This window comes from Colletotrichum truncatum (assembly GCF_014235925.2).
Source record: "Colletotrichum truncatum strain CMES1059 chromosome Unknown Contig_0001, whole genome shotgun sequence".
Taxonomy (NCBI): Eukaryota; Fungi; Ascomycota; class Sordariomycetes; order Glomerellales; family Glomerellaceae; genus Colletotrichum; species Colletotrichum truncatum.
In genome coordinates, this window is record NW_027222398.1 from 7,778,594 (window position 1) to 7,801,263 (window position 22,670).

The 22,670-nt window shown below is 52.0% G+C and overlaps 6 protein-coding genes across 6 annotated transcripts; 3 read left to right on the plus strand and 3 right to left on the minus strand.

The window, feature by feature from the left end:
- Nucleotides 1-79: 79 nt before the first annotated feature.
- On the minus strand, nt 80-1,223 carry CTRU02_202150 (polyamine acetyltransferase; the record flags this gene model as incomplete). The annotated part of the gene is made up of 3 exons (XM_070203990.1): nt 80-217; nt 291-797; nt 948-1,223. 3 exons carry the CDS (start codon nt 1,221-1,223, stop codon nt 80-82), a joined length of 921 nt encoding a protein of 306 aa, XP_070062572.1.
- A 3,879-nt stretch (nt 1,224-5,102) lies between these two features.
- Nucleotides 5,103-6,355, plus strand: CTRU02_202151 (aspartyl protease; the record flags this gene model as incomplete). Its single annotated transcript, XM_036719559.2, has 2 exons — nt 5,103-5,622; nt 5,679-6,355. The coding sequence occupies 2 exons, from the start codon at nt 5,103-5,105 to the stop codon at nt 6,353-6,355; spliced, it is 1,197 nt and encodes a 398-aa protein (XP_036588261.2).
- A 625-nt stretch (nt 6,356-6,980) lies between these two features.
- On the minus strand, nt 6,981-8,555 carry CTRU02_202152 (rRNA processing protein; the record flags this gene model as incomplete). Its single annotated transcript, XM_036719560.1, has 1 exon — nt 6,981-8,555. One exon carries the CDS (start codon nt 8,553-8,555, stop codon nt 6,981-6,983), a length of 1,575 nt encoding a protein of 524 aa, XP_036588262.1.
- A 5,796-nt stretch (nt 8,556-14,351) lies between these two features.
- Nucleotides 14,352-17,666, plus strand: CTRU02_202153 (C6 finger domain-containing protein; the record flags this gene model as incomplete). The annotated part of the gene is made up of 6 exons (XM_070203991.1): nt 14,352-14,487; nt 14,552-15,532; nt 15,582-16,191; nt 16,244-16,306; nt 16,358-17,255; nt 17,322-17,666. The coding sequence occupies 6 exons, from the start codon at nt 14,352-14,354 to the stop codon at nt 17,664-17,666; spliced, it is 3,033 nt and encodes a 1,010-aa protein (XP_070062573.1).
- A 358-nt stretch (nt 17,667-18,024) lies between these two features.
- CTRU02_202154 (proteasome component pup2) lies at nt 18,025-18,919 on the minus strand (the record flags this gene model as incomplete). The annotated part of the gene is made up of 3 exons (XM_036719562.1): nt 18,025-18,198; nt 18,288-18,826; nt 18,895-18,919. 3 exons carry the CDS (start codon nt 18,917-18,919, stop codon nt 18,025-18,027), a joined length of 738 nt encoding a protein of 245 aa, XP_036588264.1.
- Nucleotides 18,920-19,623: 704 nt separating this feature from the next.
- CTRU02_202155 (spc97 spc98 family protein) lies at nt 19,624-22,613 on the plus strand (the record flags this gene model as incomplete). The annotated part of the gene is made up of 3 exons (XM_036719563.1): nt 19,624-20,110; nt 20,171-22,131; nt 22,194-22,613. The coding sequence occupies 3 exons, from the start codon at nt 19,624-19,626 to the stop codon at nt 22,611-22,613; spliced, it is 2,868 nt and encodes a 955-aa protein (XP_036588265.1).
- Between the last annotated feature and the right edge of the window lie 57 nt (nt 22,614-22,670).

The following is a 22,670-nucleotide window of genomic DNA, read 5'->3' on the forward strand; positions in this document are numbered from 1 at the left end:
CATCCGCGACTGATTTGAGAGATTCGGCGCTCTTCTTGGGAGGACCGGCTAGGTCAATTACCTAGAACAACATTTTTAGTCACTTTGTGCGCTTCGAGCGTCTAAATATGGGTGAAATAAAGGCGCCTACCATGTCATTCCAGCCACCCCCCGCGAAAGACGCCTTGCTCTTACCAGCATGCCGAAAACCGAATCGCCGATAGTAACTAACCAAGTACTACAACAACATCTTAGCATGGCCGAAGTACCACATGTCCCTTTCTTTGGGCAAGGCCACTGGGCTGACTTACATCCTGGCAGATCAATGCAACACGATCAGCAATACCCGAATTGTTGATTTGTTGGAGGTAAGACATCATCATGAGCTTGCCCAGGCCGCAGCCCTGAAGTTTAGGTGCAACAGCAAATGAGTGCAGGCAGACAGTGCGGCCCATCACTTGGTGACCAAGGCCCGACGGGTTGGGCGACTCCTGATCGCGCCAGTTGAGAGGGTATCCCATGTCAGCATCCGTAACGACAGGACCGTTGCCGAGAGTCGAGACAACGTGGGCGCACAGGGCAAGAACTGCACCATTGGCACGACCAGTCTCTACCGGGTTGGCAACCGCGAGCGTCTCAAGAGCGAAGTCCTGAGCCTCCTTGGGGACGATGCTACAGAAGATACCAGTGCAGATATCGGAACATGTCGAAAGGCGATACTCAAACTGCAAACGTGTAAGTATGGGTCTGATCATGACATAATCAATGGTTTCATGGCTGCTGGTGATGTCCACGCTAGTCGACAGCAAGGTGCAAAAATCTTGGAGTAGGTAAAACTGAGAAGCTTAAGAAAACACATAACATCCGCCACGACATGATAGTCATATAGAGGCATAAGGGAAGAAAGAAAAAAGGAAGAAAAAAGACCGCAATGTCGGAACCCAAGGCAAGAAGATATGCCCACTCACCTTCTCTCTAGTTGCCCGATGGTTGGGGTTAGGGAAAGCGGCATTCTCGAGAGCGACGCAAGATTCAACACTCGAGGTTGTCAGCGGCTGGATAAGAGGGCTGAAGTGGAAAGGAACAATTTCCTGGACGCGGAGGGGCGTAGGGTTGCGCTTCTGCTTGTGTTCACAGAGACTACGCTGGGCCTCCACGTAACTGTCGTCACCATCATCTGAGTCGTCAATGGCGCACTCCAGCACCTCCACTGGCTTGGCAATAGGAGGGTCCTTCTCTGGCATGATGAATGCGGTATGTGCTGATATGGTTTGTTGTGTATGATGAAGTATTGAGGAAGATGGTATGGAAGTATTAGGATACGGACGACGGAGGAAGTGTTGGGAGGTGGGAGCGCGTTGGTTACACAAGCAAAAGGCCAAGGTAATCAAACTGGAGCCTTTTCTGGGTGAGATTTCCCTTCTTGGGCTGCAAACACCAGATTTGTTTGTAACGAGTTGAGAGCAAGCCCACTTCACCTGACGGCCGAAAAAGGCGAGAGCGGTTGTCAAGCCGAGCGATGACCGATCGGGCGGGTACAGGCACGGAGTGCAGCACAAAGGTCACCGGCCGTTGACTCGGGGCTGATGTTAGGGGGCGGTGGGTGGAAGGACGGGGCCGATGCAATGCCTGAAATCCGGGAACCAGCCGTTACGGGGGGCAATGATGAAAAGTAGGCTACCCAGAGCCGGAGGGGCACAATGCACTGGGATGATGAGAACGGCAATGGATTGTCCGCTGTGAGTGATGAGCTGACCCAAATAAAACAGCAGACGTTCAGCATAGAATATGCAGTTGGAGGAAGACCAGTTGGATTTTCACTGGCCTAGAGGAACGAGAAACTGGAGTTGAATGACCAACCATTGCATATCACACTCCATTGGATACTGTGTTGGCATGATGTGTTTGTCGCGTGACCGAGCTACCCTCGGTGGCACAGTTGTGGCCTGTTCAGTCCCCTGAGTGCTCAAAGCAAGTATTGTCGGGCTCCATTGTTTTCCCACTCTTGATTGAGGTTCCTTGAGTTGTGACGTTAACAGATGACGCTGTGTTTGTGATGTATCTCACTTTGTGTGATCTGGCCCTGGATATTCCTCCTGTAGGGCGGCGCTGATAACAATGGATACCGCTGAATCCGTCCAGCTCATCTCGTACTCCTGAAAGCGCAGGAAGCTGATTGAGGGCTTGCGAGGCTTGCAGGACAGAATAAGAAGGAAAGTAAGGTGGTAGTTTGAGACGTACCTCTACCCCACTCAACGCCAACCTTATGGCTCGGCATGGATAGTATACAAACAAGATGGTCGAAGGAGTAAGGCTCCCCAACCTAAGAACCTTCAGTATCCAATTTGATTAGGCTAACTCATACAATAGGGTGCAGATGCCCCAATCGAAAATGGATGTTTGGGGAAGAAAACAAAAAACAGACCCAATGCTGTTTGCCTGGGTCTGGAATCGTATTCGTAAATTTCATGTTGATTAACCGTAGTGGTGACCGCTGTAGTCAGGTAAAGGTTGATCAAAGCAGTGGACAACCTAGTTGTAAATGTTCACAGAGAAAAAGAAAGGAGATGCAATAGAGGCAACCGAAATGGTCGCGCCCGACGTATATGGGTGGGTGTGTACCTCAGTTGTCTGATCTAACATGCTTGTTGTTCCTTTGCTATGCACTCAGCTGGAGCAACTTCCTCCTATCATGTACTATTATTCCCCGCTTCTACTGGCATTGGAGCTTCTAGAAGATCGGCCCATCGACTTGCGAGCGGTTTTTTTTTTTTTTTTTTTGGCCTGCCAAAGACGCATGATTCTTCTCAATTATTCGTAAAAACAGCTCGAAACCAGGAGGATGGCACCATCGCAGACTTCTCTTTGTTTACGGGTTGCTCCAGTGCGAACAAAAAGGTATCTTTCAGTCCAGAGATTACGACAAATTTTGCTTTTTGGTGGTGTCCTCGAAGATGCTGAGTGACAGCTGCACTAGTTGACTGAAATGGGACAGAGATGCAGCATCAACAGTTGATGCTTGTGCCGGTCCTGCGATCCAGAGTTGCATTGCCCCTCCGCCATACCTTTGCAGATGCAGCAGGCTGGAACGGGCGTGAAGTGGCTGAGGCACTTTTGAACGGCGAGGTGAGAGACCTCTTTGGGCTGGCAAGAGGTACGAATAAGGTTGACTGAGGAGGTCTCTGGAGACTGCAAAACACCACCGAAGAGTAAACGGTGTCTGGTCCAAGGGTTAACCGGAAGACTGAGCCGGGACCCGGACCCTGACCACTAATTTCAAGATGTTCAAGCACAACTACACAGTCCCGATGTCTGCTGAAGCAGTCTCCAACCGTCTGACTCGACCTATAGCTGTCAACAGTGAGACACCGTTGGACACTACCTTGCAGCTTTGGGATCTGATCCTCTATCTCATAAGACCATTTCTTTGTTTGTGATGGATGATCTGCCGGCACTTGTGAATGTCGTTCGATTGGCTTGCACAATGCATCCTCTGCTGAGAATTCTAATACCGTTGCATCTCTCTAGTCGGGTAAGGCGGGGGAGATGGAGGGGACAGCCGACAGGATATGTCATCATCCGCGGAGAAAGGATGAGAAATTGGGCCGGATGTCGCCACTATTTTGGGCAGCCCGAGATGGATACCTGAAGCATAAGGTAGACTTGGGTTGGCTGCTTCAAGTCCCGGAGGACAAGCCTTCTTAGCTGCGTTAGATGGCCGATTTCGAATGACGCATGCCTCAGCAAGTATCGGTTGGCTGACGACCAGTGCCTTATTATAAAGAGTTTGTCTGGTTGAAGAAGGCGCGGCTGGGGATTGACAGATTTTCCCAACTCCGGTCAGGTTTTCCAGGTTTTCGGGGGCTGAAAGCTCTTACTGATTGGGATCTCCGTCATCATTGTACAGAAACCCACAGAAGGAGGTGGTAGGAGATGTCGCCGGCGGTGTTCGATTGGCGGCCCGCTGCAAGAGACCTATCATCTTCCACAGTTGAGGTAAGCTCTGTTGTAAAAATATCCATCAATTGTGGTGTGGGATGTGGTAATGTACACTAGTAATGCGGTAGCTACACACGTATGTATACATCACCTGGAGAAGGGAGAAAGTACGTACCTTGCCTAGTTGCAAGGATGCTTGTACATGCTGAAGGAGGCACGTTGGAACAAACAGTTCTATCCAGTCCGGTGAGACTCCTGCTGCACAACCTTAAGGTATCTCTGTTCCTTACCGAACTGACTTTAATGTCTACGGTTGACTTGGAGAGTCAAGAGCGGTAAATACATGGTTGACGAAGCAATTCCAACATCATTCTTTCGGTTTCTGCTAGCGGTTTCTCACCATCTCAACAGCCAAATCAGTCCCACCCCAACTTTGGTCACCGCAAACGGGGAAACGGGGGTAGTGCACTGCCGTGTCGTGTTTGTTTAGGGGTCCCGACGCTGGCCACTGCGCCCACCTTTCTTACGAAACACTCCAAAGATACCTAACTGGGCCGAGCTCTCTTACCCCAGCCTGAGGAACCTACCCTCTGGCTCCCTTACGTCGACATCCTTACCTTGACCTTGTCCTCACGTCCTCACGTCCTCACGTCCTCACTATTACGACGGTAGGCACCCAATCATCAAGAGACGCATAGCACGCCCGTATCCGATTAAAACCCTTTTTACAAGCTATGCTCTAGCCTTTTTCTTTCTTTTCCACGGTTCCTTTTTTCCAATAGGACGTCACCGCCGTGCTGCCTGAAATTCTACCTGCCCCTCCAAAACACCCCTCCTCCACCCTCCATCGCAGCTCCGGCTCCTTCAAGGTACCTTCGACCTCGCTTTCGGAATCGTGAATGCCTGGCTCGTAATAATAGCCAGTCCCGCACTCTATTCTGTACTAGACGTTCGTCGTTATCTTTTACGTGTCAGCACCACCTTTATATCCCACTTGAACCTCACCAGAAACCCAAGACCAAGCACCGCACATCGCAGGGACAGACGCCCATCATGTAAGCCCCCGGCCAACGAGATGCCATCCGCTCTCGACTGACAGTTCTTGCACCAGGCGCATCACACTAAGCATAACGAACCCCGAGGTTGAGGACCAAGACCTTCTCACTCTGGAGATCTTCCCCGACATGCCCGTTTCCACCCTCCGCGAAGCCATCCAAGCCGAGACTCAGATACCGCCTACGTCTCAGCACCTCTACCACAACGGCCGTCTGATTCAAGATGACACTAAGACTATGGAACAGCTACAAATTGCTGACGGCGAGATGTTGGCACTGCACGTGAGGGATATGCGAGGAAGCACTGGTGTGCCGGATCAGGGCAGGAGAGGACAACAGCGTCGACGGCCTGGCGGCCAAGATCCCGAGCTCATCCGCTTGCAGATCTTGGGTGACCCGAATCTACGTGCAGAGGCTACCCGTCAACAGCCTCAACTTGCCGCTGCTCTCGAAGACCCCCAACGTTTTGCCCAGTTGTTCAACGAGAGCTACGACCGAGAACAGCGCGAGCGCGAGGAGAGACAGAGGGAGATTGCACGCCTCAACGAGGACCCCTTCGATATTGAGGCCCAAGCTAAAATTGAAGAGATGATTCGTCAAGAGAGAGTAATGGAAAACCTGCAAAATGCTATGGAGCATAACCCTGAAGGTACGGATGGACACAAGCTAGTAAATACTACAAGGGCAGCAGCTAATCGTGTGCAGTTTTCGGAAGAGTCCACATGTTGTACGTGGATGTCGAGGTTAATGGTCATAGAGTGAAGGCGTTAGTAGACTCTGGGGCGCAGGCCACAATCATGTCCCCGGCGTGCGCTGAAGCCTGTGGTATCATGCGACTCGTCGACAAGCGATTTGCCGGAGTGGCCCGTGGCGTCGGTACGGCAAACATCATCGGACGTGTGCACTCTGCACAGATCAAGGTTGGCACCATGTTTTTGCCTTGCAGCTTCACGGTCATGGAGGGAAAGCAGGTGGAACTTCTTCTCGGACTCGATATGCTCAAGCGTTACCAAGCCAGCATTGATCTCGCCAAGGACAAGTTGATTATCCAGGGCGAGGAGGTGCCTTTCTTGGGCGAAGCCGAAATTCCGAAGGAAAGTGAAGAAGCCCTGGAAGAGGAGCCAAGGCTGCCCGGGCCTGCTGGGACGACCATCGGTCAACGATCTGGCGTTGTCAGTGGCCCATCAGGTGCGGCAGCTGCACCTCAGGCTCCTACTCAGCAGGGCGGCGCAGCTCCACCGCAGTCTGCTGCCCCGAGTTTCCCCGAGGAGCATGTTTCCCAGTTGATGGCTTTGGGTTTTCCACGAGAGGCGGCCATCAATGCGCTGCAGGCCACGGGCGGTAACGTTGAGTTTGCCGCTGGTCTACTGTTTGGGGCATAAAACGGATATGGAGAGCACGCGAGGAACGCTAAGCTAATCGACGATACGAATGGACAAGAATGTTGAAACTAGATCACGGAGTATTGACAAGGGCAGCACAATGCCCCTCACACCTGCCAGCTGAGGTAGCCGGTTGATATGACGCCGTTTTGGTTGGGACCATTGGCAGCAAGGTAGGTTCTGGGCAAGTGATATTTGGCTGCGAAATGTGTCTGGCCTGCGCATGGGAAAGGCATGATCGGTACACTGGGTAAAGGTCATCATAAACAAGGCTGGGGGTGCAATAACTTAGAGGCGTCTATGTTGTTTTCGCGTTGTGCGACGCTAGCAGCTGGCGTTGATACGGCGAAATGTAAAGCAAATCAGCATGCTGTGAATTTCAAGGATGACACCTGGAGCATTGTTTCCCAGCATGGTTTTTCATGCTATCTCGACGCAGTTGTACATTTTCAGGTGAGCCTACGCGGGCAGGTGTGTCATGACAAGTAGGTGCTTGCGTTTGTCGGCGGATGCCTCTATCACACATATGACTGTAATTTTGCCTTAAGAATCCTTGCCCCCCTAAAATAAATTCAGACACACGTAACTTTTTGATTAATCAAACATGAACACAGTACAAACCAGACTACCGAATCTTGTAAACGCAAGGTTTCAGAATGGTTGTCTCGTCAACTTTGTCGTCCTCGGTATCCCACACAAATCTCTTCTGCTTCTTTTCCTTCTCGACGAAACCAGCTGCCTTGGCAGCAATAAGGCCTTTGCCCTTTGTGGGAACCGCAGCCTTGACGAAGTGCATTCTGACAAACATCTTGTTGGATAGGTCCACGGCGCCTCTGTTGCCCTCGCCTTGGCCTTGCAACACAAATCCACGCTTACGCAGAGCCTCAACGAAGGCTGAAACATCTGTCTCCCCGCGCCGATCCTCATGGCCGTCAACCTCGACGGCAAGAGCCATGCGATCCGCCTCTGTCTCTTCAGGTCCCGCACCAGTACCCTTGCCCTTCTTTACAGCCGCCTGCTTCTTGCGGTTGCCGACGCTGTGAGCGACGGGTGCATTCTTGGCTCTCACAGGCCCGAAACGGGACTTGATCTCCGCAACCCAGAGCTCGCCTTTCCAGTGAAGGATACGATAGGCCTCTTCGATAAAGTCAATCCAATTTGTCCCCATGAGCGCGAGGCAGAAGATGGCGACATCAACGGAACCGTCAGCAAGTGGCAGGTTGGCGATATCGGCCTTGGTGACGTGCTTGGCGGGAGAATGCAGATCGTAGCTGAGGATCTGGAGGCGGAGTTTCTGGGACTCTGGAGCCAACGTTGCGGCGAGACGAGCATCACCGCAGCCCAAGTCTGCGATGATGCAGGTGCCATCAGTACGGGGCAGCGGTAGGGGGCCGTTCGGGTTTCTGGGTGGCATGCCACGTGGGGGGGGACGCTGCTTCGCACGAAGTTTGATGTCGCGGATGTAGCCGTCGACAGGGTTCTCGGGCCAGACCTCAACTTGTCGACGGAAGCCCTCGTGATACTCGGAGAACATTTCTGGGGTGTCCTCGAAAAGCTGGTAGGCCTCGGCCGAAGGGCGGGTGTAGAGCGTCTCGTTGAGGTGACGGAAGCGGGCGGAGACGAGCTTCTGCCTCATCGCGGCCTGCAACGGAGTAAGTTTCGAAGGCGCAGGAGGCACAGGTGGGACGGAAGCGGCGATGGCTGCTGCTGCGTCCTTGACCTTCTTCTTCTTGTCGCCTTTGCTGGCCTCCTCCTTTTGCTCAGCAGGTTGCTCCTCGGCGCCGTCGCTCTGCTTCTCCCGTTGGGATTTGTCCTTCTTCTGCTTGACCTTCTCGTCGGCCTTGAGCGTGCAATCCTGTTCCTTGGCTTGAGAATTCCTTTCCTGCTTTTGCTTCTTGCTGGACTTGGCGGGAGTCTCAGCAGCTTCAGCGTCGGCCTCTGCCTTGGGCTCTCTGCGTTCCTTCTTCTTCGGGGTCTCATCATTTTCACTTCTCCGGCGCTTGCTGCTTCCATCTGCCTTTTCCTTGCCCTCAATTACATTTTCGTAGAGATCGGCAACGTTGGATGATGTAACCTTTTCATCTCTGTTGTTCCTCTTACGCTTCCGCGTCTTGTTCTTCGCAGGGCCATCCTTTTGGCCTCCTTGCGTCTCAGACTTGAGAGCGTCTGCCGCGACGGACCATCCGGGAACTGCGAACATATTGACTCGTTCCTGAGTGTGTGGCGACCGAAACAAATTTGAAGTACACCGAGGTGGTGTGAGAATTGAATGTTCGTGAGTGAGATGTTCACACGCTCAGATCCCACCTCTCACCTAATCTTGGTCGTTGAATTTTTTTTTTTCCCCCAGAGGGTCGGTTATCGCACCCCTGCACGCTGATCGACGCCAGGATGAGAAGGGGAAAGGTGGGTGGGCCGTGCACCCGCCGTCTCCTTCGAACATATGTTGCAGTTGCATCCAATTTCGTCTTGGATTGATTCCTGTAAGCCGAATTCTGCTTCACCACTTCTCAGAGCATCGATATACCTGTGGAACGGCCGTTGCCTATTAATGTTCAACATCAACCTCATACGAGATTTAACATGCTCGATATGTGTACCTTAGATGCGATAAGCGACTTGGTAAAGCAGAAACCCCTATGGCCGAAGGAGTCAAATCATTTTTCCAACGCCTCTTCGTTGGCAGACTCGATTAACAAGCATTTTCCTATGCAAGTTGACGAGAACGATTCCTCAAGGCGACAACGGCGGCTGCCGTAATACAACGGCTTTCCCCCATAGCTTGAATGCACGGATGTCTCGACACAAATGTGAGCACCTACCTTCGCTCCGGTGACAAGCACATTGCCATTCTCAAATCGACTGGATATGGCCTCCGGTCCTCGCATCCTTTACAGACAACACTTATACACCCGCCCTCCTTTTTTACCGACAGCCGAATGATCGCACTATTGGGAAGCCAAGCCGCCAGATGTCTAACTTGAGCCCTGCTTGCCAGTATACCTCAGGAGGGATGCTTCGATTTAAAAGGTAGCCCATGGGATGGGTGGATTTTAATTTGTCCCTTCTGTACCGATACTTCGGATTGCGTTCTTCTTCCAACCCTCAGCGACGCTAACAGCGAAAACCGGTGTTGAGTGCAACAAAGAGAGTTAGTCCAGCACTGGCCAGTCGGCAGATGGTGGCCACTTTTCCTGCTTCTAGAAACTCGACCCGCGCGATGAGAAGACGGAAGCATCGGGACAAATCTATCAGCGAGACCGGAACCCACTAAGTATGTCGAGAAACGTAGCTTGGTTCCAAATTGGCTAAGTCTCTAGTTCACGGATTCCTTGGTCCGAGCAACAGTTCGCTGCAGGCATGCTGGGGAATAGTCTCACAAAGCTCCGTAGGCACGGGAAGGCTCTCTGTCAAACAGGTTTCTGCATGCCGCTAGGCCCATGATGGCAGGCGAAAGGCGAACGGTCAATAGCCTAGTGATTGCCGTATCCTCCGTTCCTCGGCCTCAATTTAGCTAAGAGTTACTGATTGAGTGATATTGGCTCCGTGCCTGGAACCACGGAATCTGTCAACCTGCTGGGTCACAACTGGGTCACCGCCAATCCTCAATGTTATTCAGGACACTGTCATGTCACAACCGCCCACAATATCATTGTATGAAACTGAAAAAACAAAATCACCTTCAAGAAGTCCTGGCTGACACACGACCCACCAGCAGGTGGTTCGGCGAACAGTCGGGTCAATTCCCAGAAGCCCCGACCTTTTGCCCGAAAGTGTGGGCGCGGCGCATAACCGGCCACACGGAACGCCGTCAAATTTGGTGTATTGAGGTGCAATAGGAACTGGAACCTGGGGAATGACAACGTAACAAGAAACAAGACGGCTAGCAGCATCGGGGCACCATGAGTGAGCTTCCAGAGCCGCCCTTTGACTGGGTCCAAGACAAGATGGCTAACAAGGCAAGTGGAAGTAGTAGTCATCTGGCTGCCGACCACATACCATAAGATGCCAGGTAGCTGGTAACATGACACAAGGCGCGGCTTGGCGAGTCTATGTGACTCGGCACCTCAGAAGCCTGCAGGCTGGTTGGCTGGCTTGCGTCTTCGAGGGCGTCTAATTTCGAACATTCAGACCGGCCCTCGGCTTCCAAGACCTCAGTTATCAAGACTCGTAGAGGCTACATGTACACTTGGCCTATGAAGGTTACCGTTCTGGACTTTCAGTCAGATCAGATACCATAAACATCCGGGACAAGTTGCCAAAGTGTTCCTATGCGTTGAGGAGGGTTACAGAGGCACAAAGACGACCAATAATGGCGGGAACAAGCCGTCAAGGGAAAAGGCGGCGATCATGCACGACGATCGGTACATCACCTCCAGTTCAACGCTGCGCGACGTTTGTGTTGCACCGGCTGCCAACCGAACAGTGCTTCGAGCATCCATTGGTGATGCCGACCAAAAAGTCGGAAACGAAAAGACAGGTTGGGTTGATCGTCGGATGGCGCTCGGGATTGTGGAAACAGCAAGATCTCGGCGACGCATCGCTACCAATCTTAATTTGCCCAGTCAAGCTAACATGCTTGGGATGCCCTCTTCTTCCCAACCCTAGTTAGGACGATACGGCCAGGGCATGTTGAGATGCTTGTCCATGCCCATGTTACTGACAACGGGCATGTGATATGGTAGTCAGACCATTATGAACCTTCCATGTGAAGAGCAGTTTTTCCAAGCTGCCGTCGGGGTGTTGTTTCTTAGCATCCCGCTCGCTTCGGCACATGGCAAATTTCCCAGAGCTAGTGGCTGGATGGCATCCCACCTTTGGACGCCACCACTGCACATCACTTTGGGATCGATGGTCTGGTCTCAAGGGAACGATCTGGATACCCCATCATTGACGAGTACCAACCTTGCTGAAGATTAGGTGCTACTCGTGGCTCCTACTTGATATCTTCAACGGCGACCGGGGGGTTCATGTTGGCCGTATCCGTAGGAACTCGCATCTCAATTCAACTCTTTCTCGCCGGACCACATCTTGGTCATTGCTTACCTGACGCAGTAGAGCGTGCTAGGGGTAATGGGCTTAGCCCTGTCAAAAGTCAGAGTCCAGACCTCAGGCTTTCGGATGAAAATCGTGCCCGGCTTTCTTTATTGGCCCATATTGCCTACGACTCTGGCAGTTAACGGGGCCCAATCGCGCTATGGACCTATGGTTCATGTCACCAAAAACCTCATATACCCTTGGCCCGGCTGTCGGGCATGCGAGGTCAAAGTCTGTTGAGCCTTGCCGTTGGATTTTAGAGCTTGGCGGGTTGCCTATTCCCAACCTCCAATTTCCGCGATCAATCAAATTTGCTCTCACTGCCCTACCAGTTTAGGCTCGTGACATCGAATGAGGTGCTCACCGCAACAACTGAGGCTACACGGGGTGTCAACCACACGCGCGCACACACACACACACACACACACGCACATTTAAAAAAAGAATACTTCCCTCAGACGGCTGTTACCTCGAACAATACATAAAGACAAAGTGCTAAGCAATAGCTGACACCAGTTAAGTCCGTGGGGCGAGAAAAGCAACACTTGAGAAGAGGAGACGATAAGTCATTCAGTTCTTGTTAGTGCCATACGCCATGCCACCAACCCCTGTTACTCGGAATATGACAGACCCCTGAAAGAACGGCGTCTCCATATATCCCTTAGTCAGTGGCAGCCCGAGGCTCTAAACGGCTTAATCCCAACAGTCCAGTGGCGCCCTAGAACGAAAGCATGGCAAAGTTACGACAAAGCTAGAATCTCTGGTTGAGCCTTACTATGTATGTACTGCGTACAGTAGGATGCGCCCCCTGAAGCGGGATACATTAGGTGCCAGGGGCCCAGCGACCTCCCCTCACGAGTTAGGGGAAAGACTGGCTTGGCAACCTTTTGGTGTTGCATTATCACGCAGCAGTCTACCACCCATCCTGTGCTGTTCCGCAAGCCACCTACCTTGAACACGCCGTAATCTTTTCTCCCTCCCGTCGCCTTGCCGCACCTCCTACATGGCCAGATCTCGACTGAGAACAGGCAGTGGTGGTGGTATCTGAACTAAGGCAAGGTACGCCCTGTCTTTTTGTCTGTTCGTGGCTGTTCTTTGCCGTCTTCCCGTTCCTCGACCCCCGGTTTGCGCACCATGAACAGGTGCATTTGAATTGCAACGCTGGCTGCCTTTTCATCCCATCCCAACACCAACACTACCACTACCACCATCAATATCGATCATAGCATTGTCTGCCTCGCCAATTATGCACGATTAATCACCCCTACCCGGTCCATCTGCATCCAGTCTTCTCATTTGTCTGGGCAGCCTGATGCTCGGCTCGTCCTGTTCTCCCAGGTTTCCAACCTCCATCTTCTTGTTCCCCCCCCCGGGCTTCCCGGCCCGGCCTAGTCTTAGTCTCCTTGCTGCTTGGCAGCTTCCTTTCCTCGCTCCACCCCATTGTTTGTGCATCTGTCCACGCCGCCTCCATACCTTAGTCGGTATTTCTGCAGTAACGTCCCACACCCACTTCTGGGCACCCCCCACATTTGGGCACCCCATTTACACCAAAAACGCCGTTTTTCGAAATTCTATATTAAACTAAATACTTTACTTATTAAAGAGAATAAATATATATTAATAGATTAAGACTTAATTATAATACTTAAGTAGCTATATACTAGTATTATTAATAATAAGTATTATAAATTCAAGGTTTAACATTTATAATACTAATTTACCTAGCCTATATCTTAATATATAAAATAGGTAGAGATATTTAACTAATATGATTAGAATTTTTAAGTAAGATATAGTAGATTTATATATTCTTATACTTAGTAAAAAATTCTTTAAGCTTAGAATAATATTTTAAAATTTCCCTTAAGAAAAGTTTCTATTATAGAATTTTAACCCTTAATTATACTATATTTACTAAAGTAATACTTTTAAATCTCTTTTAGATATAATTATATACTTTTAATAAGTATAAATATTAATTTCCTAGATTTTTTAAATAAGTATATATAAGCGAAAATATATTTTTCTAATGTTAAGGAATACTAGTAAGTTACTAGTATCTACTAACATTTTAAAGCTTTTAGTTTTAAACTTCTATATTATAACTATTATTATATTTAAACCTTTATAAAAAATTAGATGGCTATAATTATACTTAACATAGTTTATATATATTTTCTTTTCTTAGTAAGTATAGTAGTTAGTTTAATATAGAATTTCGAAAAACGGCGTTTTTGGTGTAAATGGGGTGCCCAAATGTGGGGGGTGCCCAGAAGTGGGTGTGGGACGTTACCTAACCTGGCCTCATCATACCCTATCTCAAGTTACCTTATTTCACTCCCATTTCCACCCAGGGTGGGAAAGGGCCCATCCTTGGCTGGTCTTCGTGTCTGGAAGACACACCTTCCAACTGCTGGAGACATCCTTACAAGCCCCCCCGTCCTACCCCACGAGTCCATGCATCTTGTCCGACCCGTCCATGACAACCCATTCGGCGTAGACAAAGTCGCACCGACTTGTTTCACTTCCTTCCACCATCTATGGCTGCTCAAGAAAAAAGCATCTCCCTCCTAGACCCCCGACTTGGTTTCTCTGCTTCCCACCCTCGGTCCCCGTTCCCGCGCACAAGGGCGGAAAATATCTACCTTGTCTTGTTGCGTTGCTGCCACTCCTCACACCTGTGGCCCGTTAAGAACGCCGCTTCTTGACTAAACGTTTGCCCAGAGATCACTGCTTCCACTCGCCCTCCTTCACACCCTGCAACACCGAACACCGAACGACTCACCCTGAAGCTTAGGACTGTTACCGTTTGCCTCAAGAGACGAGGCATACGCTTTTCATTTCAGCTTAGGGTTACAGCTACTGGATTATGCAGTTTGCAAACCTTGAGATAAACTGATGGATCAAGGGCCGTCCCGAATAATCTGATCTCACTCACAGCACACTAGCATCTACTAGGATGGACACCGCCGACGCGGCGTCTGAGGCCAAAAAGTCTCCGATCAAAGCTCAAGAGGACAACGGAGATAATGGGAACGAAGATCCAAACCGCAAGAAGGCAAACGCCAGGAAGAGAACCAAGACCGGTTGCTTGAGTATGTTTTCCAACATTCTACCGTCGGCATCACTTTCCTGCGTGACACCTAACATGAATAAAAGCCTGCCGGAAACGTCGTATCAAATGTGACGAAGGAAGACCTATTTGCGGCAACTGCATCAAGTCTAAGAGGCATTGCGAGGGTTACAATCAGCGAGTCATCTTCAAAGACCCCATCGGGTCATTTAACCTTAACGGTGTCTATGGCCCCGTTGTCTACCCTCAGGAGGCATCAACCCCTCCGTTTCGACAGCTTGGAAACCCACCGCCCAAGTCATCGAATGCGCCTCCTCTTGCGCCAATAGCTCCTAAACCACCGCAACATACAAATTACGGAGGCCAGCCGATCCTTCAATATGGCCAAGGGTTCCCGGGTCCATCGTCACAACATCATCCGTCGTCTTCACCTTTCGACTTTAACCAATTCTCCTTTGAACAGCAACAACACATGCCCCCAACACCCTCATTAACATCGCCCATTAGCCCTGAACAGTTCCAAGGATCATTTAGTAGTGCACAGAGCACTTTTGTTAGCCCAAACACCGACAATGGGTCGTTTACAAGCAGACAGCCACAACCATGGCAAGAGCACACATCAAGCCATCCAAGAGTGGAAGAGGTTGACGTCGTCCCCACTGCCGACGAGATCCTCAAGAGAGGGGATATCATGGAGGACCCCGAAGTCCAGTACTTGTACTCCGACGACGACGCGTCCATGGTCGATTCAGAGGATGGATTCGATGATCTGATGGGCGAAGAGAGCGCCTACGGCCAACTGATCCAGAGTCGTTCGGAGGGCCATTGGGAAGGCTTTGGGACGAAAGTGAGAACGTTCTCGGCTTTTGCAGAGGAAGCAATCCTTACGTCGTACATTCCGACGCCCAACAATTCGCCGCTGAATGACGAACGAACTGCGGCCTTGTTCTGGCACTTTGTCAACGTAACGGGACCGAGCATGTCTCTGTACGAGAGGCATCCTTTTGACCATACGAAGCTGATGAACAACTTCTCCGTTCCAAAGGCTGGTCATAATCTTTGGACTTGTAAGTTTGTTTCCAGCGTCCAAGAACCATCCCCTACTGACTTCCATAGACACATTCCCTATTCTGGCTTTCAATCACCCGGCCTTGCTTCAAGCCATGCTTGCCTTGGGTGCTCTGCAAATCGCCAAGCTACAGCGAATACCACCAACAGCAGCCATGAAGCATTATCATCTTTCCATTCGGAGGATCGCAAAGAACGTCCGGAGTGCGAATAGGAGGACATCGCCCGCCACTCTTGCCGCTACTCTGCTACTGGGATACTTCGAAGTATGGAACTCAGATCACACCAAATGGTGTAATCATCTATTCGGAGCCAGACTTTTGATTAAGGAAATTCCCTTCAGGAAGTGGACCAAGAACATCTTACCACTTAAGAGAGCTAGGCGAGCTCTCTTTCAGGAAAGCCAAAACCAGCCATTTGATCCCTTTTACCTGGGCCACGATAACACTCACATGGCGAGCCACGACCTGGACGACCTAGATCTGGGACTTTTGAGCCATTTGACAAACCAGCACGTGTCATATGAAGAGGATGTGCCGACTATTGGAAACTACTACACAGATCGCGACATCGAACACTATGAGCATCTCCGGGATTTGTACTGGTGGTACTGCAAGATGGACGTGTATCAAAGTATTCTTGGCGGAGGCAAGCCATTGTAAGCCCTACCTTGCAGAAGCCTCACAACCATGGAAACTTACGCTATACAGTATGGACTACTCCCATTGGACTCAATGTCCGCCTCGAGCCCCAATGGGTCGCTTGGAGGCCATGTAAGTCATGATTCCCTCATGGCATCTCAATGTCACTGATTTGTTATGTAGCTATGGAACTTATGATCACATGATGCTTCTACTTGGACGCCTTTGCAGCTTTGCCTCCAAAGACCTCCCTCGAAAACGGAATTCCTTCAAAGGGTTTGGGCCTCCCGGTGGTCCACCCGGGGCCTCTCCTGGTGGTCCGCCCAAAGGACCGTCGAACCCAAATGGACCACCGAGCATGGCAGGTGGAATGCCTGGAAGCGGGCCAGCACCTAACATGATGGGCGGGATGCCTGGCGGGCCACCTGCGGGTCCTCCGAATGGAATGCCACCTCCTGGCATGATGGGAGGCCCTCCAGGGGGGCCTACAAGGGGGCCTCCCGGTGGACCGATGGGGCCGCCACCGGGAATGGGGTCAGGAGGGCCAGGCGGCTCCCCCCCGATGTTCCCGGGTATGCTGCCAAACCTCGGAAAGGTAACGTTGCCAATGGGCTTTAGTCCTCCGAGAGATGAATCCCCGTCTCCGCCGGACACTCATGAGGACTTCGATACCGACCTTGCCGAGGCCGCGGCGCTGCGTGAGTGGGAGAGCCTCCGTGAGGCATTCGAGGTACTCCGCTCCCAATTTGGACCCGAATTCGAACCTCTGGGTCCCGAATATTGTGACCATAGGGAAACGCCCTTCGGTCCAACGCTCCAGTACCGTACGTTCTCAGTAGCCGGCATCTGGATGAACTACTACATGGGCCTGATCCATCTGTACCGCGCGCACCCGAAGATGCCCCCTGCTGCGATGATTGCTGCGGGTATCCAGGCGCAGCATACCACCAAATTCGCGTTGGAGATGGGCCGGATTGCGGCTGGGTTGACTGACGACATTTCCATTGCGACCGAAGTAAGCACTTTGGTAGGGGCGGCGCTGATCGAGAGTGCATTCTGTTTGTTCGTCGGCGGTATACAGGTAAGTTGTCCGCAAGGTCACCCCCCTATCAGTCGGAAACCTCGTTGACATTACTCTTTTATATAGTACCGAGAGGACGCTCAACGTCACTGGCTCGTCCGGCGGATGCACGACGTGGCACGTCTCACAGGCTGGCAATCTGCCAGACAGATCGCCGACGGCTGCGAGTCGGGATGGAAGAAGGCCGCAGCCATGGGAAGGGGCCCGCCCTACACGCGAGACCCGTCCCTTATCACCGTCATCCCTCAGTCTGTGTGGACGAGCCCAAGGAGGATCGGCGCCAGGCTGGAGCTGCTGGACGGCGACGACAAGGTGCTCGTAGTCGCCAAGGCCGAACGGGCGCACTATGCCCTGGGGTTGATCAGTGTCGAGCAAGAACTGGAGAGGCTCGTCATCACCGGAGAGAGTTGAGGCGCGCCCCCCCTCCGAGGCGATGGATGGGTCCCGTGACATGTGTAGATCCGTGCTCCCATGCTATTCCAATGGGACGTGGTATTAGATCAATACTACAGATCCATTCAACATCACAACTAGCTCCAGCCAGACACGCAAACACGCTGAAATCCATCATCACGCTGAGTACACTATTGATACACACTGGAAAATCGTCTAAACGTTAGGTTCCAAATTCGTGATCGACGGCTGGGAAAGTATCTTCGGGGGATTTCCTCTCTCTCGCTCTCTCCCTCATCCAGATAAGGCCATTTTCCCCAGCCTACATGGTAATTCTATTACTGCATTCGCTCCAACCAGTCCCCATCCTTGTCTTTTAGTTGGCAGGCAGTCTCTCTACAACCGCAGCCATCTCCTCATCTGTGTATATTCTGAAGCCCTTCTCCTTCGTTACGCTCGCCAGCTGCACGTTCTTCGAGTCCAGCTTCTCTTCCATGACCTGCTTAAGCGTCTTGAGCACCAACGTCTCGGCATCGGTAATCGTCAGGGACTGCGATTATGTTAGTTGACACTCGATTTCCATTGCATCCAGACATTCCGACAAGAGAGGAAGTGGCGGGGCTACAACGGTAGACTGACCTTGTGGTACTCGTTTTGCAGCTCAGCCTGAGCACCCTCAGAGCCGGAACCAATGGCCTTAGCGTCGTAGCGGTAGAATGTGCCGCTGGGCTCAGCGTGGAAGAGCTGGGGTCCGTCCTCATCGTAGCCGGCGATCAGAAGAGCAACACCGAATGGGCGGGACATAATGGTCTCCTCACCCTCGGCACCCTCGCCGAAGCGGAGGGCGAGGTCACAGATGGCCTGGGTGCACGACTCGACACGGAGGGGTTCGTTGTAGTTGAAAGCGTGGGACTGGGACTCGACTCGAGCGTGCTCGACCATAGAGCGGGCGTCGGCCTGAAGGCCGGACATGGCACAGCCGATGTGGCGGTCGATCTCGACAATCTTCTCGACGGAGGAGGTCTCAAGCAGGGTCGAGGTGACGCGCTTCTCGACACCGAGGACGACGCCCTCAGAGGTGGCGACGCCGATGGCCGTGGAACCAAGCTTGATTGCCTCGAGGGAGTATTCGACCTGGAACAGACGGCCTTCGGGAGAGAAGGTGTTGATACCTCGGTCTACCACCTATTTGTCAGAAGAGGAGCTCTTTCAAAGGGTAGGCAGGGAAGAAGGTAAACGAGCTTACCGTATTCAGATCTTGCCATAAACATTTTGGCGGTATTTTGTGTATGACGTTGCTAGAAAGGAAAATAACAGAATTCCGGTCAGAAAAGGATTGGTCGGAGTGCGGATTCTTCGGCTTTGTGGGCAAGGGTGAAGCTGCAGTTGCGGGACGCTGGGTTGGTGGTGATGGTGGTGGATTGATGGATAGTTGGATGGAGGGGAGCTTGAGGTGCACGTAGGTAACCCAAACGGTGACGGTGGAAGGCTGAAGCAGGTGGTTAGGCAAGCACTCAGCCTACGCAGCCGCAAGCTTATGGGGCACTCCAGTGGTAGCAGCACAGGACTACGTACCTTACCTGGCCTGGGCTACCTTACCTTAGCGCAGCTTGCTCTCAACCCCCTGGCCTATGGCTCTGAAGCTTCTTATTGGTCACATATTCTGTTTCCCCTCCAGCAGCTGCCGTCCTGACCCCGGAATATTTCAGGGGTCATTCAAGCCCGGCTGGGGTCAACAACACGCGAGGATTTTCCGATTAGACGCGCTCCCCATTAATGGGCACTTTACCGCGTAGCCCAACCCGCTGCCCGGAGAGAGTGTTACCCTGCGATAGAGGGGCAGTAACGAAGAAGTACGAGCTTACCGTCGCAGAATAACGTATAATCGCGAACAAACGAGCACTACGGAAGAAGAGACCACTCACAAGTCAACATTCTCTGACGTACGCTGAGCTTCTCAAATGCAGCCGGCGACATGTCGTCTGGCACGCGCCGCGCGAATGGTACAGCTTCCACAGCTGCGGACAATGAACGGCCATCGAGAGCCTCACGCATGAATGCGGCCGCGGCTGCCGCTGCCGCCAATGGGGGAGGAGGAACTGGTGGTGGAAGCGCTCATACAAGCTTTAGAGGGGAACGCAGCGAGCGGAGCGATACGCGGCAGCAACAGAGAGAACGGGAACGCGAACGGGGAAGGGAGAGGCCGCCGTCGCCGGGTAATAATGCGCACAAGAGATCTGCGTCCGGAAACACTCGACCAACGAGCAGGACGCGCGAGGATCGTCGGGTGGATGAGAGGAGGACGGAAAGGACATACGTCACGCAGCTTGAGACGCTTGTGCAGCGAACACGAAGTGCCGAGAGGGGAGAGCGCAGAGGCGGGGAGAAAGGCAAAACGGCGGAAAACAAGTCGCGTATGGCGGAAGCAAAGCCCAAGGATGCCAAGGTTGAGACCCCGCAAGGTGAGGCAGGAGTTTATTATGGTGATTTAAAAGGAATCGATGACTGATGTGGATTTACAGCACCATGGAATCCGGAAGCGACACTTCTCCCTCACACATCAGCTCCGTTGGCGTCCCGAATATCTATACCTCCATTGGCGTCGCAAGCGCCGCAGCCCCAGCAACCAAAACCGCTGAGCGAGCTGACACTCGAAGCTCAGGAGGCTGTGATGATCGAAGACTTGTTGTTTGTGTTCATGGGCTACGAGGGCCAGTACATCCGCTTCGCCAAGACTTACAACCCGCACGAAGAGAGGGATCGGCTCTCGGGGCCGACTTTCAGAGTATTACCTGGCCTGGACCCCAGCTTGCAAGATCTCACAGTATCGATGCTAAAGATGGCCACATACTATTCCGCACTCGAGATGTTCGTCGACGTCCAGAGCAGGGAAGAGTTTGGCGCCGTCAACCACGCGCTATGCGCCTCAATTAGGAAGTTCCTTCATGACTATCTGATTATGATTGCGCAGCTGGAAACACAGTTTCTTACCAACGAGACGTTCACCTTACATGTCTTGAACATACACACCTTACCAACCAACCAAATGATGTCACATCTGTACGCCTTGGCACATGAACTGCTGAAGCGCAACGCATTATTGGATGACGATGACGAGGAAGAGAGTGATAGTGCGGACGACTTTGAGAATATCCTCGAGTCCCTCCGGGAGGGTGGTGACTTGGTGCCGGGCTCAGGGAAGAAGATCTCCAAAGGCGGTGTTGTTCTGGGTTTGCTCACTAAGAGGTTGGAGTCGATGTCTGGAGATCCGGCAGCACGCGCGTTGCTTACGACGCTGCTACGAGATGCAAGCAAGCCGTACATGGTCATGCTTAACGAATGGCTTCACCATGGTGGTATCAACGATACTCACGCAGAGTTCCTCATTAAGGAGCAGAAGAGTATCCGGAGGGAACGCTTGGAGCAAGACTACACGGATGAATACTGGGAGAGACGATACACCATCCGAGAACACGATATCCCTCCGCAGTTGGAAGGTGTCAAGGACAAGGTCCTGTTGGCAGGGAAGTATTTAAACGTGGTAAGGGAATGTGGCGGTGTCGACGTCAGCAAAGTCGTCTCAGACGTCCCAACGTCTTTCGACGACAGCCGATTCCTAGAGAACGTTAACAATGCGTACGCCCACGCCAACGAGTCTCTCATGCAACTTCTGCTCACCACCCATTCTCTGCCCATGCGGCTGCGGTCGCTCAAACACTACTTCTTCTTAGACCCATCCGATTACTTTTCTTATTTCCTCGAGCTCGGTACCTCGGAACTGCGGAAGCCCGTCAAGTCCGTTAACACCGGCAAGCTACAATCATTGCTCGATCTGGTTCTTCGCCAGCCGGGTAGTATTGTATCTCTGGACCCGTTCAAGGAAGATGTCAAGGTGGAAATGAATGAGATCACCCTTATCAAATCACTGCAACGGGTCGTCAACATTACGGGTATCGAACAGGGCGAGACGTTGCAGCCTCTGGCGAATCAACCGATCGAGAATGATAGGAATGCCATAGGGTTCACATCACTCCAGCTCGATTACGCCGTGCCCTTCCCGGTGTCTCTTGTAATCAGCCGTAAGACAGTGTGGCGTTACCAGGCTCTGTTCCGCTACCTCCTCTCGCTGCGTTACCTCGAGTCTCAGCTGTCAACGACGTGGCACTCGCAGACCTCGGGAATGACGTGGGCTCACAAAAGCTCCTCTCGTAGCCTCGAGATTTGGAAACGGCGGGTTTGGACACTTCGTGCTCGTATGTTGGTATTTGTGCAGCAACTACTCTACTTTTGCACGGCCGAGGTTATCGAACCCAACTGGGCTAAGTTCATGTCAAGACTAAAGGTCAAGGAGGACGGCCAGGATGCGACTGGCAGCGCTTCGGAGGGGCCCACAAGAACGGTAGACGAGTTGATGCAGGATCATGTGGACTTCTTGGATACGTGCTTGAAGGAGTGCATGCTCACCAACAGCAAGCTATTGAGAGTAAGTCTTACGATGCTAATTTTATATTGTTTTTCATTCTCTGGTGCTAATCGACTATGCAGATCCACTCCAAGCTGATGCAAACCTGCACAATCTTCGCAACCTATTCCAACTGGCTTTCCCGCGAGCTAGAGAAGGCTGATCCTGACCTCTCTGGTGCTACGCGCCCGCCCAATATGACACCAGAGCAATGGCGTGCTTTCCAAGCCGTGCGCACACAGAAGCCCTCCGGCTCACATAGCGACTCGACGTCCTCGGCGGGTGCTGGCGAACAGCAGGAGGCACGTGTAGGCAACCTATTCGAAATCATGAAGAAATGGGAAGGCAACTTTAGCAGGCATCTACAGATTCTGCTCGATGCCTTGAATCACTACGCCGCGACGGAAACAGTCGTCCTGCTCAGTCTGTGCGCACGGCTCAGCACAGCGAATCAGGGAACCGAGTACGCGGGTTTGAGGAACGAGGAGGACGGTGTGGCTTAAAGGAGGAGGGGAACGAAATACGCATATGGGTAGCATTGCATATCACCATTCCCCAGC